Source organism: Stegastes partitus, unplaced genomic scaffold (assembly GCF_000690725.1).
Source record: "Stegastes partitus isolate 25-593 unplaced genomic scaffold, Stegastes_partitus-1.0.2 Scaffold116, whole genome shotgun sequence".
Lineage (NCBI taxonomy): Eukaryota > Metazoa > Chordata > Actinopteri > Pomacentridae > Stegastes > Stegastes partitus.
Window position 1 is genome coordinate 585,349 of NW_007577847.1, and position 18,935 is coordinate 604,283.

Here is an 18,935-nt window from a genome sequence, read left to right on the forward strand (position 1 = left end):
AAAAAAAAAAAAAAAAAAAGAGCTGACAGTGGAGGCCGGGCAGCAGCCAAGGTGTCAGCGCTTTCCTTTGACCGGGAGCGAGGGAGGGGAGAAAGAGAGGAAACATAAAAAGGAAGAAACAAAGAACCCGAAGCGAGAGGAGGGGGACGAGACGGGGACATCGAGGGTGAGAATGAGTCTGCCCCGGCAGCAAATCCTAAAGCCGCATGCCCCCTTCTTCTGCAACTTCCACGCTCATCCCCGTGTGTGCAAACCCTGGGCAAGTGGAGATAGAATTTGACAAGAAGGAAATTGATTCCCAGGCTTCAGATGCAGGTGTTGTGAGGCTTGTGTGGAAGAGGGGATAAGGCCAAAGCTGGGAAGCTGGCAGCAACACCTACATAATGCATTGTAGGCAATCACACATCTATGTGTATCATCACATCACGGTATTCATTTATACACACACAATACGGCAGGTGCATTGTGCCTCTGCTATAGTTTAAATATTCAGACATGAGCAAACGATGCAGCTCCAATCTTTCCGCTCCGGAGATAGTTCAAAAAAAAGCATTCTACAGATCAAAACAGTCATTTACAACAAACAGAAATGCACCAAAAAGAAAATCACACAACTTTTGCATACAGTAAGGGAGCAGACGGTTTTCTTTCTGTTCGGTTTTTCTTTTTTTTTCGTGGGGGGGAGGTGGTGGAGGATACACTTGGCAGCAGGCTAAGGAGGGAAGAGACGTGGGGAGAGTAAAGAGCTGACAAAGTGAAGAGCGAACACACTCGAGCAGCCTTATACCACCAGCGCACAATAACACAACAGAGGACAAAAGAAGAGGAGAAGGGAAAGGAGAGTCATAGAGCGTTCTCTTCAGAGAGCAATCTGTCACCGGCTCTCTGTGAGATGGTGTAAAGACTTCCAAATAAAAGCAGAAGATGCTGTCACGCTGAAAGACGGTTGTGAGAGGTTGAGGTAAAGAAAAGCGGGAGACAGAGGGATTTTTATGGTTTTTAATTGTATGTTTGGTGAGACGTGCTTGGGTTTTTTTTGCGCTTTGGGTCACCTGCCACTTTGATAACAATGCGTTTGATTGATACGCGCTGGCGCAAGCATAAAGGCAACATTCTATAAAAGCTACAGGATAAATGGCAGATCAGACTTAAGAGGGCCGGTCTCTTGTATTTCTTTTGGCTTGATGAGCTTTCAACTGAAGTTTTGTTGTTTTGTTTGTTCTTACCCACCCCACTGACAGACAAACAACCAACCAAGCAAGACATACCCCCCCATCCAACCCACCCTCTCTCTCTCTCTCCCTCACACCCCACCCACCACCACCACCAACACCACGTCCTCTCACTCTCCGTCTCTTTTGTGTGCAGCGATCAACTTGCTGGGTTTGACGTGGCAGTTGAAGCCATCCGACGGCCCCGTGCTCAACAACGGCCTGGGAGCTGGTCTGCCTGTCAACAGCGATGTGGCCACACTGCCCTCTGGAGGCCGAGGTATGAACAACACCCCCCACCCCACCCCCACCCCCACAGTGAGATCTCCAATCTGCCCGTGGCACCGAATGTCTCACATGTGGAAAAACCGAAAGGATTAGGCGGCTAATATTCCGCATTCTTTCTTCCTAGCAACACATCCCATGAAAAGTCCCAAAGTCAACAATAAATAGATCCTAACAAGTACTCTATGTGTTGCCAAAGCCTGATATAGCTTATTTCTCTGCGCCATAGAGCCCCGTTGTTGTCCAACAGCTATTAAACACATATTAATTTGGCACACCGAGTACTGTGACGTGTTGAAGCAGGGGCGCTGGTTTGTTTTCAATCAGTTCTTTATGCCGTCGTGGTGCTATAAATGCAAATTCCGGCTGTGTGTCAATGCACAGCTGCAAATAGTTCTCAGCCGAAATCACTATTCTCCACCTGAAATACAACACCGCATCTCTGACCCATTTTTGAAAATTCACGTCTTCAAGTAGGAACAATTTGGCTTGAGGCATGAATGCAGCAGACAGGGGAGGGAAGTCAGAAAGTTTTGAAGGACAGATAGACATTGGATTTGCTAAAAAAAAAAATAATAAAAAATAAATAAATGCAGGCAGTCTTATCCTTTATGGCTTTTAAATGCTGCATATGCAATAGATTCTTTTTTTTTTTTTGCACCCAAACAGGCTCACACAGCTAAAATATTTATATAATTCATGACGCAGTGCGAGCCGTGCTATCAGTATGTGCTGTTTAACCACTCCGCTGGGTTGTGTTGAGTTAGGTTTATCGTTTCAGTCGGCAGCGAGGTAAAACTCCCCTCACTCTCTCCCTCTCGTCCCCCCCTTCCTCCTCTCTCTTTTAAAGCCCCCATGCGGTTTTCTATCTATTCTTCTTTCACTCGCTCGATCTCTTCTCTGTAACACACACACAGCTTGTACTATAGGTATAGGTGTGGGCTGCTGCTCCGTGTCTGTATTCTGTATTAATGAGAGGACTGTTGTGTTGTGTTCCCCAGCCGTCTCGGCCAGATGCTGCTGTTGTTCTTCTCATTGTTACCTTCGTTTCTTCGATATTCTGCACACCGGCGCGCGCACTCCTCGCACTTTGTCTTTTTCTGTCTGGGCCCCGACACTCTGCTGTTAGATGACTGACCTGATTGCAGGATGCTGTGTGTTTTTTTTTTTTTTCTGTCTGCCGCGTCTGCTCGGGAAACCTCTACTGGCACCTCTATCATTTCAGCCCAGACAACAAAGTCACCCGGCTTCGACACAAAGGCATCACTTTGCATCCCACCATAACATACAACAACATTCATTTTAACTCCAGCGCACAGAGCTAATGGTGTACTGTTTGTTACTTTTTTTTGTTTTGAAGCAGATTATTTCCAGTGATGATTAACTGCTGGTTTTCACCAATCGACGCCCGTAATCACAGATTATGCAGTTTCTTTTCCCCTCGCTCCAGGTCCGTGGGCCGGCCGGAACAGCAGTATAGACACCGGCAACCTGGAGGTGGGGAGGCGGGTGACCCAAGAAGTCCCTCCGGGAGTGTTCTGGAGGTCCCTGCTTCACCTCAGCCAACCCCAATTCCTCAAGTTCAACATCTCCCTCGGCAAGGATGCCCTATTCGGAGTGTACATCCGCAAGGGCCTGCCTCCCTCGCACGCACAGGTAAAAAAATCTGCACCAGCACATCTAGACTTAACCCCCTTTGGGGTAATAGGCTACTCACAGGATTATTATTTTATTCATTACGAACGCTACATAATGAATGAACAATCTTCATCAAATGCAACGGAGAATGCAGACGCACGAAAAAAAGAAGAAACCCTGCTTGTTTCACGGGACATGTTAGAATTCATTTGTGATTCATTATAATAGTTGTTTGAAAAAACTCATTTAGACTAAGATTTACACTTAATTAAATTTCACAGTAATGTAACTTTTACTGCTTCCTATTAATTAGAAACTACTCAATTAACAATGAATTCGTTTTGCAGGAAGGGATAATTGCATGCAGATAACTGTTTCGCTGCCTGACCTGACTTAAGCTGGTAAAAAAAAAAAAAAAAAAACACGCGGTTGTGGCTACTGTGCTGCAGCAAAAACAGTTCTCTAAAATGTTTTTCCAAAGAGAATGACGACCCACGAGCAGCTCTGTGTTGCATTCTTTATGTTTCTCTGGCAATTTTTTATTTTTTTTAGCTACACTTACTTCCCTCAAGTCTTTAATCTTAAAGCACGTACAACTGTGGGTCATGTTCTGAAGTCTGAAAAGTATCACTGCAGCACTTCATAGCTGAATTATAGAGTTCCCTCTTGCGTTGTGGCTTCAATTGTCTTATACCTTCTTCCCTGCAGTACGACTATATGGAGCGTCTCGATGGGAAGGAGAAATGGAGCGTGGTGGAGTCTCCGCGGGAGAGGAGGAGCATCCAGACCGTGGTCCTCAATGAGGCGGTGTTTGTCCAGTACCTGGACGCCGGTGCCTGGCACTTGGCCTTCTACAATGACGGTCGGGAGAGAGAGACGGTTTCCTTCAGCACAAATGTCATGGGTGAGACGGAGTCGGCGTTTGTTGTTGTGGGCAGGAGGGACGGTGCTGCAGCGGGGATGTGTGGGCCGGGAGCTAAAATAGGATTAGAAGGTGGTTGACCAGCGATAGTAGTATTTTGGTCAACGAAATCGCAGTTTGTCGATGACTTTTACACCTTCCCAATGTGCAAAAATACCCACCGGCAGCATGTACACAATGTTGCCAACAGCAATACAACCAAAGTAAAAGTGCCAAGCAGGAAGAACCACTCATTGAGTTAAAAGTTTAGCTTTGCCAAAACATACTTGGACACGCTACGCATTCGGAAACCCAACTTTTTATATCCAAAAAAGCTTAGAATCACTTACACCGTGTGTGTTAATGTATGAAGCGGATGAGTAACCTACTGAAGAGCACCAAAGCACGTCCAAATAAAACAGTGCCACAGTCCTGCAAACGCAATGATTTTCGGATCTGACGCGGCACCCCGAATAATTTCCCGTTCTTTGCCGGAACCCACGAGTGTGAGAACAAGGGGGGGCAATAAGGGGGGAGAGATGGATAGAAAAGAGTCAAGCAGAGTTAAAGAATCCTTCACTGTCAATATCTGGGGGTAGAGCTTTCAGCAGTAGGAGTAGTGGAGAGATGGAAAGATGGAGAGGCAGAGGCGGCGAGGGCAGAATTAGAGTGAGTAGTGAGAGTGGGGGAGTTGGAGGAAATGCATAATGGTAGGGGCAAAGCCAGAATGGAATGAAGTGGAGTGAAGGATGGGAGGAGGAGGAGCTGAAGAGGGGAGTGAAAGAGAGGGTGGCATTAGGGTAAGAGGGAGACAAGGGGCTTAGATTTTTTTGGGGGGGAAATGGCTGAGGACGGAGAGAGAGAGAGAAGGAGAGGCAGGCGGCGTGGACAGGCTGAGTAATGCTTTGTGTAAGAAGAGTGGAAATTGGAGTTTAAAAAAAAAAAAAAGGCAGAAAGGAGGAAGCGATGGATAAAAGTCCGAAAATGCCTCCTCCTGATTAGCATCGACCCTGTTTCTTCCCACCAAAACTGTTCTCTTCTGGTAAGTGATTTAAGAAGCATTAAAAAGCGCACAGAGCAAACTAGAAATATGCACATAAGAGTCTTGCTGCGCCAAACAGCCTCACCTGGATGAAGTATTAATGACCTCGGTGGGGCCAGACAAGAGTGAGGAGTAAACAACCAAAACGAGGAAACGAAGTGCTAGAATGTAGAGAAGGGTCGGTGTAAAGCAAACGAGGGAACGCTCTTATTTTCCGATACAGCGCGCGGAGCATTGGTGGACGGGTAATTGATACCATCTTGACAAATTCAAAATGCATTCTCTCCACACCATGAAAAATGCACAGGGAAAAAAAAAAAGAGGGAACACGTGGAACCTTGAAGGGGCAGGAGGGTGTTTGCTTTTTGATGTCGGCGCGACTGTGCGACGCGGAGCCTCAATTTGTAGTATCTTAAAGAATGAATGGTGCCAATGATTTAATGGAATGCTTTGATGCTTGCCATCAAACTCTCTCTCTCTCTCAACCCCCTCCCCTCTTTCTCTCTGTCTCACTTCATCTTCTTCACAGATTCAGTGCAAGAGTGCCCGCGCAATTGCCATGGTAACGGCGAGTGTAATTCTGGTGTGTGCCACTGCTTCCCAGGATTCCATGGCATGGACTGCTCCAAAGGTATTAGCTGTTTACAAATGTGTTGCCTCCGTCAGAAGAAGAAGAAGAAGAGAAAAAAAAAAAACTCTCCAACGTCTAATTAGATGAGCAGACACAGGGAGAGGGGAGAGGATTAAGAGCAGTAAGATGGCGCATGGCCTTAGGTGGAGCTGAGACAAGATGACTGATGATGAATGGCAGCTCCCCGAGCTAACGACTCCCTGGCTCTGCGCTCACCTGGGATAGACAGCTTTGATGAATAGTTTAGTTACCTCTGCCTGTAATTACTCTTTATGTCATTGGCACTCTCCAGCCCCTTAACCACTCTATTCGCCCTCCTGCGCGGTGGGGTGTGGATGCGTGCGGGTGGGCAGTGTGGCTTTTGAGAATATCTTTAAAAAGACCCCGCTAATTGTTTTCCTTTCTTCCCTCATGCACAGGGTTTTAATCTCTCGCCCCTCTTTTCCCTCCTCTTCCAGCGGCATGCCCGGTGCTGTGCAGCGGCAACGGCCAATACGACAAGGGCTCCTGTGTGTGTTACAGCGGTTGGAAAGGACCCGAGTGCGACGTCCCCGTCACGCAGTGCATAGACCCTCTTTGCAGCGGCCACGGCACCTGCACTGATGGAAACTGCGTGTGCTCCATCGGCTACAAAGGGCAGAACTGTGCAGAGGGTGAGAGCGTTAATGGTGCGGTGATGGTCAGGGACGGTTTAAATGTGCGCCGGGGGTTTCGGACACATAAACACACTCCCCTCCGACTCCGGTTAGACACCTCATCGTGGCATAATCTCAACCGAGTGCCCCGTTTCTTCCATATATACAGATGAGGTATGATACCGCAGCCAAACACATCAGAGATTTTATTAAGGGTTGAAATCGCTTCTATTGATCCTTGTTAAGAAGGATCAGCACACCACATTCTCAGTCATCAAGAAAGCAAGGGAGGGATAAAAGATGGCAAGCAGGGAGGGGTGGGGAGAGGTGAATATGCATGAAGAAAGAGAGAATTGAGGAGAAAGAAAGGAGGGAGAAAAAGGGAAAGCAGCGTGCCAAGGGTGAAGCACAGAAAGACAGGAGGGAAAGAAAGGAAGGAGAGTGACAGAAGAAGTCAAAACACAGGGCCTGGGAACAAGGTCAGCATTTTCTCTTCTGCACCTCATCTTTTCTCTCCATCTCCCCTCTCATCCAATTTTTTTTATCCCCTCCTCCTCTGGTCTCAAATCTGATATTCATCACAGCAGAGTCCCTCAAACAATTTACCTGAAGTGCCAGCGACATGAAAATCGATAACTGTGATCCGCCATTTCTGCCAGGCAAACAGAAATGGAGGGCCGAGGTTATGTGGCGACCGTGCGCTTTTATTAATATGTGTGTGCGAAGGGGTGCGATGGGGTCAATCATGCCTGAGGTGGTGGTGGTGGTGGTGGAGGAGGAGGTGGGTGGGGGGAGAGTGGTGTCACACATAAGAGGACAAGGAGAGAGAGAGAGAGGGAGAGGGAGGGAAAATGTGAGTGACCGGGACAGAGCAATGAGAGGAGGCCTGAGGAGGGGTGGGTGGGCGCTGTGCCGGGAGGAGGTAATTTGTCAAATTGGTTTTCACTCACTGCTCGGACTCAGAGCTGCCTGTCAACCTGGCAGACTGACAGTGTCAGGTTCTCCCCCGTGTATTCGCACGTACACATAAATGCATCCACACGCTGATGCGCGAAAGGCGAGCGCTCGCACCGAATGATGTGTCAGCGAAGCTCGCCGCTCTCTCACATATTGGAGCACGTTTGCCGCCATGCCCCAATTATAGACTTAGCTGTTCATTATCGTGTGCTTTAATTGCTTTGGTAATATGTCTGGTAATATTTTCCTTTATTTCATTATCTCTTTTGTGTACCGAAAGAATGAAAATATGTCCTCTGTCGCTTCAAAAAAACAATTAGTTTGTTTCTATCATCTGCTCTGATGTGACATTTTCTAGCCTGTGTTAGTTTTTGCTCATTTTTTATTTTTTTTCCCCTGTTTGTTTGTTTCTTTTTTCAACATTGGCTTATCACTGGCTTAATGCAGTGGATTGCCTGGATCCGACGTGCTCCAACAACGGCATCTGTGTGAATGGGGAGTGCCACTGTAAGCCAGGCTGGGGAGGGCTCCACTGCGAGCTGCCCAGGGCCCAGTGCCCAGACCAGTGCCACGGCCACGGCGCCTTCATACCAGACACTGGGCTGTGCAGCTGTGACCCCAACTGGATGGGACCCGACTGCTCCATGGGTGAGTCCAACGGTGCAACACTGGTTCAGCTGCAGGAGTTAAACACACAGAGGCAAGATGTAGGGTCAGAGTTGGAGAAAAAAACAGCTTCTGACCCATCATCCCAGCATATTTTGTGGTCCCAGGGTACGCTGCTAATTAGTTTGTCGCTTTATTTCGAATCAACAAAACCGCAAAATTTACAACCTGCCAAATTGGAACGCGCAGGACAGAAATGTGGCAAGTTTTTACTGTCAACACTATATAAAATCATCTCTCCCGGTAGACCGTCACTGACAGTATGGTGATGACACTTTTTTTTTTTTTTTTTTTTACGATTATCAGGGTAGTGCTCAAAATCCAAAAATGAGCAAAGCAAAGCACTTGTACTTTCCAAATTTTCACTCCAGAGGGCTTTACATAACGGGAACAACATGAAATAAATGAAATATAAGAAGATGCAGCGAGGACAAAAGAAAAGGGAAAAAAAAATTTAAGAATATTTTAGAGAAAAGAAAAAAAAAAACACCCACAAAATCACCCCCGCACCCAGCCCACAGACACAAAACAAACACAGACCCACACACACAAAACAACCAATCACAAGCAGTTTCTAAACTTCCAAAAAACATAGTAGTGACGGATTGACATGCACGGCTTTACTGGAACCAAAGTAGAAACCTTCTCACGAGATTTAGCCGGTATAGGTACAGTTGGAAGACGTTTGCATGTTTACCTGAGAGGTATAATTGGGCTGCTGTCACATTTCTTAGAATTTTTAAACTGATTACGCATTGCTTTGGGAGCTAGTTAGGCGATATTAGTGCAGGAGAGGTAATAAATGCCAGATCCAAGTGTTTCCTTGGACCCGGTGAGCGCATGAATGTTGAATGTGTGTTTACGCCGTGGATATGACACATGCAGTTTACAAAAAGATGGGATAGGAGAGTAGGAGGAAGGCTGCAGTCCTTCTTTTCTCGGCACGAGGCTCATAATTCCCAGCTGCACCCCAGGATGGAGGGAAAAAAAAAAAAAAAAGAAGAAGACAGATATTTCTTGTAAAACTTGCCGAGTTCACGTTGAAATGCATTTTATAATTAAATACTCAACTTTCCCAGTCTCTTATCTCAATAAAATAAAGCCGTAAAGCTCCCGCTGCCGGAGAGACGGCGGCTTCCGTCGTGCCAGCCCGACAACGCTTCCCCATCTCAGGAGCACAAACAAGAGCGCCGGCATTTGTTATGAGAAAAGCAATGCTTAACTTTAATAAAGACAACATTGTTTCACACCGCAGGATCCCTCAGCAAGCGTGCATCAAAACGTCTGTACATACTGCGTTCCCTGCACACCGGGGGGTCCCGAGCACACGAGCACGGTTGTCACAGCTCACCACATGCACCGTCGCCGCCTGCAACATCTGAGTCTCGCAGACACCGACTGTAATGGAGGCTCAGGAAATAAACCCAGTCGTCACAAAGCCAATCACTGATTTTAATTAAAGGTGCATGATGGAAACTAGCATTTTGCGTAATGTGAATTTGATTGTTTTGCAGCTTTAGGTGCTCTCTTTTTTTCACGCTCGCCCAAGTAATTTAAAGCTGCTGTGACATGGGATGGAGTAGAACACAGAAGAAAACATGTTGTGATTTCACTTTTAAAAACTGGAAGACTCGGTTACATGTCAGCGCTGTTTCAAAGGCATTTCAATTAGTTCAACCGTCATGTGGTACCTGCTAGACTTTGAAATGTCATTTTGATGTCTGTTGAAACAACAGACATCTAAAAATGCGTCTAAACACGCTTATCGAGTAATGGTATCATCACACAAACATAAAACATCCATTTTCGAGTCTAGAAATGTTGTGTGTGACCCAATTTTCTCCTTCAGAGGTCTGCTCGGTCGACTGTGGAACCCACGGAGTGTGCATGGGCGGAGCCTGCCGCTGCGAGGAGGGCTGGACCGGCGCCGGCTGCGACCAGCGTGTGTGCAACCCGCTCTGCATCAAACATGGTACCTGCAAGGACGGGAAATGCCAATGTCACCAGGGCTGGAACGGAGAGCACTGCACCATCGGTAAGTGTCTGTGTGTGTGTCTGGAGGTGTGTGTGTTTGATGTGTGTCTGTGTGTCAACACGTGGGTGTGCACAGAAACACCAGCACCCAGTCAGACTAAACTGGCAGCTCCTTTTTACTTTGCTGAAGGAATTTGGAAAATGAGAAGGGAGGCAAAAGGAAGGCCATAGGGAATTGAAGAAGGGGGCTGACGTAGAAGGTGGGCGAACAGAGAGAAGAGGAGCAAACTTCTTAGAAGTGGGGGTGGGAGGATTACAAAAGAGCAGGATTTAGCTGTTTTTAGGCTGCCTCTCAACTGCAGACCCCAGGAGTCTTAGTTTTTTATGGCCTTTGAAACACCAAAGTTATGTGATGAAAGGCATAACTCTTCACCTCACTGTGATCAAAAAATAACTCTTTCACATTGTTTGTGTCTGTGTGCATGCACACAGTTGTGCTAGAGTGTGTGTGAGTGTCTTTTGTCAGTCAATCACTGTCTCATATTGACATCACTGTCACTTTGGATGGATGAGTGCCAGATTCCTTTGATTCACCGGCAGTGCTTTGAGACACAAAGTCTCATTTCCTTGTCACCAGAAGCACTGTGATTGCAATCTGATACACACACCAAACAAACACCAGAAGACACACAAAGCAGCACATATATACACTCACACGCACGCACGCCAACACATACATATGCACAGGGGAATAACAGTTTATGATCTTCCCATTTCCCCCATCAGAAAGTAGGGCAGCTTTGACTGCAGCATCAGCCCAAGATGAAAGAGTTGTCAGGCCTCAGCTTGGCGCAAAGCACACTTCACTAGCACCAGACACTCTCAGTGTTAGCTTATCTCAGCTTGCCTGTTATTCATTTCAGCTCTGCATGATGTTGCTTGCATTTATTTAAAAAAAAAAAAAAAAAAAAAAAATTAAAAATACTCTCCCCATCTCTTACCTTTTGCACATTTTCTCCCACTGCAGACCATGGGAGCATGGTTGACAAAGCAGGTACCGTATCTTGACTCTGGTGTTTTGTTTCTTAGCCTGTGGTGGTAGAAGCTAGCTGCTGCATTTGTGGGTTTTGGCCTGGCTTGGCTCTGTAGACTCTGTGGTGCTATCTGTTTGTAGATTAGGGTGCCAGTCTCAATGATGACTCCCTACATGTAGTGCACTCCCACTTACAGCAGTGCACTACAGCAGGGCTTAGCTGTCATTGAGCCTTGATGTGTTGTGGGGTACCGTAGAGCCTAGTGTGGTATCAGCAGTGTTGAGGGGCTGTGCTGTGAATGTGTGGTCGTGCATGCGTGTGAGCGTGTTCTCCTCAATATTCCTAATGTGGAACCTGAAAACACAAAACACATCACGCTCAGGTATTCTGGTCATGTATTGCGTAAACACAGCTGCTTCACACAAGGAGAAAATGATGAAAGTTGTAAAGAACTTTTGAGGTAATTGGGGAATTTCATAGGCCACTGATGCACGGCCTTAATGTGGTGTCAAAAATACAGAGCCACTAAGTGTGTGTGTGTGTGTGTGTGTGTGTGTGTGTGTGTCACATTTGGGTATTTGTGGCAACAGTTGCGGCCATGGTAGAGTGGCTAATAAATTCATTTTGTGTGCACGTGTGTGTGTGTTTGATCTTGCGAGCGTGACTCAAGCGAGCATTCAGTATTAATTCCAGATTTTCTATCGTTTCATCAAACCCATCCCTGCCAACCTAAGCCACGACAGGAAAAAAAAAAATACAGTTTAGTCAGATCACACAAAGATAAACAGAATAACAGCGAAGGTTAAGACATTGATGCAAACAGAGAAGGATGCAGGTCTAGGGTGAGTTGTCTCACACGCACAACAAGAATGCTTAATAGATAGCCCGGCAGCTGAACCTCTGTCGGGTTGCACGGAGCGGCACAGATTGCCTGACAGTACAGGTCCCTGGAGCACCGTTGAGAGTGTCCTCTCACCCTCTACGCTTAATGGAATCGCTCTCATTGTTTTATGAAGAGCCAGCCCAGAGAAAAGGTAAATTGCAGGGTTAAAGAGGGAGCAAGAGACAGAGGGAGAGTAAAGAAGAACAGATGGAGCCAAAGGGAAGCCGAGAGACAGGTCAGGGAACAACGTGGAATAAAGCAATCGATGTAATTTCTAAGGTAGCTTGTTAAGAATAGGACGAGTAGATGAGCGGAGGTTTATTTGAGGAAGTACAGAGCTATCCGGTCCATCTATAAGCTGTGATCATGGATTTATGGCCGTGACCTTTACTTTATGACCTTTAGAGGCGACGGAGACGGAATGGAGAGAATGGTGGAACTTTTTTAGTACAATGTCAAGTTTCTTTTATACACTTTGTTCTCATTCTTACTGTCTCTTTCTTTATCTCCGCCTGCCTCTCTCTCTCTCTCTCTCTCTTTCTCACACTCTCAATTCATCCTTGGAGTCTTACACGGTATCTATCTAGTCATATACCCCTTCATATCCACACCCACAGACACTGCCTGCTACACAAGGAGTGTGTGTGCTGACCCATAACCCAAGGCAATTTCTCCTGCTTTTTAAGGGGATTTCATCAGAGTCCAACTACATTACTGGGGAGGGTGGACTTAATAGTTTCTGAAATCCCACTTTATTCTAGTTAGTATGAGGGGGTATCGACTGGGTCCTGGCATTAAAGAGAGAGGAGCCCCGTGCCGGCCTGCCCAGGCAAGCCAATCAATGCCCGCTATGGATTGTCCTGTCCGGGTGCTTCATAAGTATTTGGCTGCTTTAAATGGCAACTCCATTTAACAGGCAATCACTGCTAACTGCCTTTGTTCCCTGAGCTCAATACTTGGGGACAATCTATTCCAGCCTGACTGTTAATACAGCATCATGAGTAGTCCCCTGATGCAGAAAATGGTAATAATTAAAGATAAAACCTTTGATTTGATTCTTCTTTTTGAGCTGAAAGACGCTGTTAAGCTTCTCTGCCATCTCCCCCCACCCCCATCACCACCACCACCACCACCATCGCCGCCACCCGAAACAAGATGGCGCGCTGTCTCCCTCAAAGTCCTTTGTTGACTTTCCCCTCATCGTCTGGTGGTTGAGACATATGATAAAATGCCAATCGGGGTGAAATGCCTGTTAATTTAGCCGCTGCCACGGTTTAGATTGCACTATTTGTATTCATAATGCATTGCTTTATTGATGCAGCGATTTGTTAGAGGGCAAAATCCTACAGTGCAACTTGAGTGAAAATATGTTCATTAATCTACTGAGCAGGACTCAGTGAAAAGCATTTCATATTCATAATCTCTTACTGCGTTATTTTGTCCTTCCTCACTCTGTGCCGGCACACTACTACTGAGTGAGAAATGTCAGGTCATATCTCCAGGGTGCGTCGTGCTGGTTGTGTGTCTGTGTGCGCGTATGTGTGTGTGTGTGTGTGTGTGTGTGTGTGTGTGTGTGTGTGAGTAAGCGCCTTTCGTGCATGCACGTATTGTTTTATCAGTCAACCCTGTCTTTGCCTCCATCTCCCGTGGGTAGACTTAAGAGTGTTGCATCCCGCTCCCTCATTTATTGAAGAGGAAATCACTGTGACAAGTTTGTTTGGGGCTCTTTGTGCTGCTGGAGAAAACATTGTCATTGTGTGTCATCGTGCCTTTATTCCCCCCTCCTCTCCTTGATAGATTATAATGTGGCAAACACACACAGTCTCGAATTAAGAGTTAGAAAGGTGTGATTTGGAGCAATATAGGAAAATGGTCAGAAGTTAAAGGCTTTTTATTTATTTATTTTTTCGATAAAACAGACAATGACGGGCAACATTGTCTCAGCGTCGATGCAAATTTTTAAATGGATTATAAAAATGTCAGCAAGTTCTCGGAAACAAAAGCGTTTACTTCATGGCATTTAGCAGATGTTCTATGAACCCAATTTAGTGAAATTATTTTAATATCGGGGGCGATTTTAAAGGAATAGATTAACATTTTGGGAAATACTGCGTTTGATTTCTTGCCAAGAGTTAGATGAGAAGATTGATACGAGCTCATATCTGTCTGTCTATTCGGTGTGGATCAGGAGCCAGCAACTAATTGGCTTGGATTAGCATAAAGACAGGATAAAATCATTTTTAAAAAAGCGAGCCCGGTTCTGTCAAAAGTGTAAAAACAACACTTTTTTTTTTTTGTCTTACGAGGGGTTATGCATGGGACTTTTTCGTGGCCAAGCACAATAACTTCCAGGAGACTCTGCTGGTTTCCTGGCAACCGTGCAGTAACAAGTCTCCAGGAAGTCACCGCTGCCAGGCAAGAAATAGTCCCACACATACACACCTCTTATGAAATGGCAAAATTTAAGTTTTCACACTTTTTTTTTTTGTATAAATGAAATAAACAAGATGTAGAATGTTAATTAGTTTGCTTAGAGGTGCTGATAGCTTTTTCCCTTGTTTCCTATATTTATGCAACGGCTGCTGGTTGTAGCTTCGTAGGAAACACGAGAGCGGTACCAATCTTCTTGTCAAAAAATGATTTTAGCTTTTCTTGACAAGCCGTAAAACATTACCCGATAATGTTACCATGAGAACATGTCCTGTATAATTGCAAATTCCCTTATCCAGCCCTCCTAAAAATGTCTGCTTTCCTTTGCCTTAAAGTCACTCTTGAGTTGAGGGTGCCCTTGCTATGCTAGTTACAGAACTTACTTGGCTCCAGGGCCTTAGATTCTGGTAGTTTTTTTTTTTTTTTTGCATAAGCTAAAGTGAAGGTTTATTAGTTCATAGACTGCCACCACACACACACACACACACACACACTCACATGCACACACACACTCTGTCAAACATAATCTCATTCTCTCATGAGAAAGCATTACTCTCAGGCCATCAGAATCCCATTACCTACACTGAATCATAAGTAAGAGAGAGAGAGAGAGAGAGACTGCAAGAGAGAGAGAGAGAGAGAGTGATGATCGGGTGGGGCTCTATCCAGTAAGTGAATAAAGTGATCTATCCACCTCTGTCCACACATACACGCACGCAGCAGCCATCCCTCAGGTGTAGAGACATAAAGACGGAAAGGTGTGCATGAAAACTCGGCTGCTGATTTACACTGATTCTTGAACCATCAGCGCTGACAGTTTTCTCCCAGTATGTGGTTATTAAACTGAGTGAGACTCATTGATCCTATCATTACCTTAAGAGCGTAAGGATGTGTTATCATCTGTGTTTCATAAGCGACGAAACCAACAAGCATCACCCCCTCCGTTTTCTCTCCCTTTTTTTTTTTTCCTTCCTTCCTCCTCGCCTCCCTCTCCCTCTCTCCCTACCGTCCTCCTCACCCAGATGGCTGTCCTAACTTGTGCAACGGGAACGGCCAGTGCACCATGGGCCAGCAGAGTTGGCATTGCGAATGCCAGACAGGATGGAGGGGCCCCGGCTGCAGTGTTGCCATGGAGACCTCCTGCGCCGACAACAAGGACAACGAAGGAGGTGAATTGGGGGGAAAGAGGGAGGAAAAAAAATTAAGGGGTGGAGCTGTTGTAAGTGCAGCCTTCACTTAAGAATGCCTCTAAAAAAATAAAAAAAGGAGTAAAGGATGATAGCGACAAGTAAATAGAATTAAGATAGAAGCCTCCTGAGAAGACCCTCATGACGGGCGGAGAAAAATTAAACCTTCCTCTGTGAAAGAAACAAAGATTATCAAAATGTTAAATCATGAATAGAAAATGTTGGGGCACCACCTCATCATTGCTCTTGCCTTCCTCTATCAGATGGACTGACAGACTGCATGGACCCAGACTGCTGCATTCAGAGTCCCTGCCAGAACAGCCCCCTGTGCAGGGGCTCCCGGGACCCTCTGCAAGTCATCCAGCAGAGCCCGACGTCCCAGCCCCGAGTCCGGTCCTTCTACGACCGCGTCAAGATGCTTGTGGGACGAGACAGCACCCACATCATCCCCGGGGAAAGCCCGTTCAACTCCAGGTATGGCGGGAAACGCGCACGAGCAAAGGCATACTGTTACAACCGACAAGAGTCTGACAAAGCTTTCCTCAGACTTCAGAGGTCTAAGATTGCAAAATATGAGCATGGAGCTTTTATCTCATCAGTGTTCTCTTCTCAGATTGGCTTTAGATACAGGACATGTGGTGTAGTGATGAAACACTGTAAAAATGACAGTGAGATCATCTCCAGATTAGTTAAGCAGAGAGCAAAGGAAAAACCAATATCAGTTGGGCTCAACCCATAAGCTTCTGCAAATATAACCAACCCTCTGAACCCCCAAGTCGTTTCTTCAACTCCTGTCACATTTTTGCTCACTGTGGTCGCATTTTTCTCTAATATAAAGACCCGCATCTCTATGGAAACAGCACAACAATGGCCAGGAGAACTCAAAAATGTTTTTTGTGCCGTATAACAAACAAACTGAAAATTGTTGGGGTTTTTTTTTTTAAGTACATCATTTTCCAAGCTCACACAGGTGTTACCAAAACTAGAAGAAAAGAAAAAAAACATTCACTTCTCACATTTTTAATTTGTTTTCATACTTGCCTCCTATCTGCTCCGTGAGTAAACACAGCCTGCAGTTCATCCCAGTTCAGCTGCATTATCGCTGAATTTTTGTCACATGTATGTTGATCACACCTGAGTGATAAATGGCTTCATGTTTGCCCCAAGTACCATAGAGGGTTTTTGTTTTTTTTTTTAACAGAGTATTGTTTTTGTAAATGATTTATTTTAATTTTTAAATGAAAAAAAAAAGAAAAATAATGTGAATTAGCATATTTTTAAGCATAGATTTGGTCACAGATGAGTTACAGGACCGTGGGGAAGTTAAAAAACACATCATTCTTTATGTTTTTACATTTTTCGGCTCTAATTGATGGATTAATTTGGGCGATTTTGACTTGCTTTTCAACCCAGCTGGCGGGTTCGGGGCTTCAGAGGGGTTCATCTAATATTAAATCACACACTTTAAATGATGTGAGAGCTTAGTTAGTTAGTCACCCAGCTGCTGGATGGATAAATGTGTATCTGAGTGAAAAAGAGAAATGTGCTTTTTAGACATATACGTTTATTGCTATTTCAAATAAGGAATTCAATTATTTACAGGTGGAGCACATGTTGCTTTTTTCATTGTGTTTGCCAATAACGTGATGCAAAAATAATGGCGCCCGCCCGGGAGATTTGTGCTTTGATGCTCTTAGAAGGTCTGACATTTAAGTGAATAAATGTATAGCATGGAGAATATACTATCTTTAGATTCAGAAACACAAATATCAAATAGACTCCAGAATGGCTCATAGCGCTGGCCAGGACCTTAACAAATCCCAGAGCCAAAGGCAGGCAAGCCAAGATTCCCCGTAGATTTAGTGGAGCTGTGAGGCATCGTCCCTGGTGCTGATTTTTTTTTTTTTGTCTGCATATATTTACACATGCCGACATCAGATGTTTCAAAGGAAATAACTAATCACAGTGATGCTACCCTGCAATGTTTTAAATGTTATTCCGTGTGCATCAATTCTCGAGGACGCAGCCGCTCGCACATCCGCACGCTTAGTCATAGGCGGACGTGCGCGCAGATCCATCTCCATTGTCGCGGTTTGTTTACATGATTGACACGAGCTCATCTAGATGGTGGGGGTTGCTGATTGTTTCTAATTAATGAGTGGAGGAAGACCAGAGCAATAAATGACTGGGCAAATTGGATGATTGAAAGATGGAGAGATTAATCAAATCAGATGATGGATGGCGAGGAAGACTTGGATTGATGGATTGACTTTCGCGTTTGCCTCACTCCGTCTCTTCTGTCTTCTTGCAGCTTGGCATCTCTAATCCGGGGTCAGGTGTTGACTACAGATGGAACCCCTCTGGTGGGGGTGAACGTGTCTTTTGTCAACTATCCACACTACGGATACACGCTGACACGGCAGGATGGAATGTATGTACAACAGCTACCCAGCACTCCTTGCTGAAATTTGGAAACTACCTCACCACATAGGCTGTTTTATGTAATTAGATTAGATTAGATTAGATTAGATTAGATTAGATTAGATTAGATTAGATTAGGAAACTGATCCCATGAGGAAACTAGGCTGTCTGATCTACATTAGAGATAGCGAAGAAAGAAAGCAGCAAGAGCGAAAATGTGTTTTGCAAGCACAAGCCCACGCTGCAATCTCTGACAACAACATGTGATGAATTTACATTTTGCCTTGAAGTGAATGCAATGGAAGAAGTGTGTAAGAAAATAAGAAAGCAGTACGATCATGCAAAACTCATTCATTATTGAAATGTTTAAGAGCACGAAGTGGTTTGATGTCATGGCTGAGAATGTTTTCGTCCATGTTACGTTATGTTCCATGTACTCAAAGTTTTGTCAAACCAAAAATAAGGGGAATCGAAGAAGCGCTTAAAGCAAAAACTTTAACAACCGTAAAATCTCGGATTTCTTAAATAACGTTTTTTTTTTTCCCCCTTTCACAGCCTCTCTCAAAACACATTCCGTTGACTCATCTTACATGTCTTTCAATTTCCTCTGCAGGAATTCCAGTTTCTGGGGAGTTCGGGGGGCTGCTTTGATTTGACTGTTCTGTCCAATTTCCCCGCTACGACTTATATTGAATTTGGCTGTCTGACATCCCGAACATGTTATTTCCAAATTTGATCCACTGGTTCTTCAGACTGACCTCCGCTCATTAAACATGCAGTTTTGGTGTCTCCTGTCTGGTATTTTTTGGGTTTTTTTTTAAGCAACTTTCTCCTCTTATCAATGGTTTCTTTGCAGCTTTTTTTTCTTCCAGAAATATCGAAACTTCTTGTAACATTTAATTGACCTTGTGTTTCAGACGCGGTTACCAGTTTCACAGACTCGAATGAGCGTGTTCTGGCCTTGTTTTGTCTCGCTGAGTGCTATTTTCTTGGCCTCTCTAGGCTTCGGCAGTTCCAGACACTTAACAAAGCTCTGCCCA

The 18,935-nt window shown here is 45.1% G+C and overlaps 1 protein-coding gene across 1 annotated transcript in view; it reads left to right on the forward strand.

The window, feature by feature from the left end:
- The window catches only part of tenm2a (teneurin transmembrane protein 2a), a 168,027-nt gene that overhangs the window by 131,827 nt on the left and 17,265 nt on the right, over positions 1 to 18,935 (forward strand). The window contains exons 12-22 of the mRNA XM_008278130.1: positions 1,369 to 1,491; positions 2,926 to 3,152; positions 3,843 to 4,038; positions 5,607 to 5,708; positions 6,167 to 6,361; positions 7,748 to 7,948; positions 9,816 to 10,001; positions 14,013 to 14,036; positions 15,310 to 15,456; positions 15,738 to 15,948; positions 17,786 to 17,905. Coding sequence (XP_008276352.1) covers positions 1,369 to 1,491; positions 2,926 to 3,152; positions 3,843 to 4,038; positions 5,607 to 5,708; positions 6,167 to 6,361; positions 7,748 to 7,948; positions 9,816 to 10,001; positions 14,013 to 14,036; positions 15,310 to 15,456; positions 15,738 to 15,948; positions 17,786 to 17,905 — 1,732 coding nt within the window. The remainder of the gene's footprint in view (positions 1 to 1,368; positions 1,492 to 2,925; positions 3,153 to 3,842; positions 4,039 to 5,606; positions 5,709 to 6,166; positions 6,362 to 7,747; positions 7,949 to 9,815; positions 10,002 to 14,012; positions 14,037 to 15,309; positions 15,457 to 15,737; positions 15,949 to 17,785; positions 17,906 to 18,935) is intronic.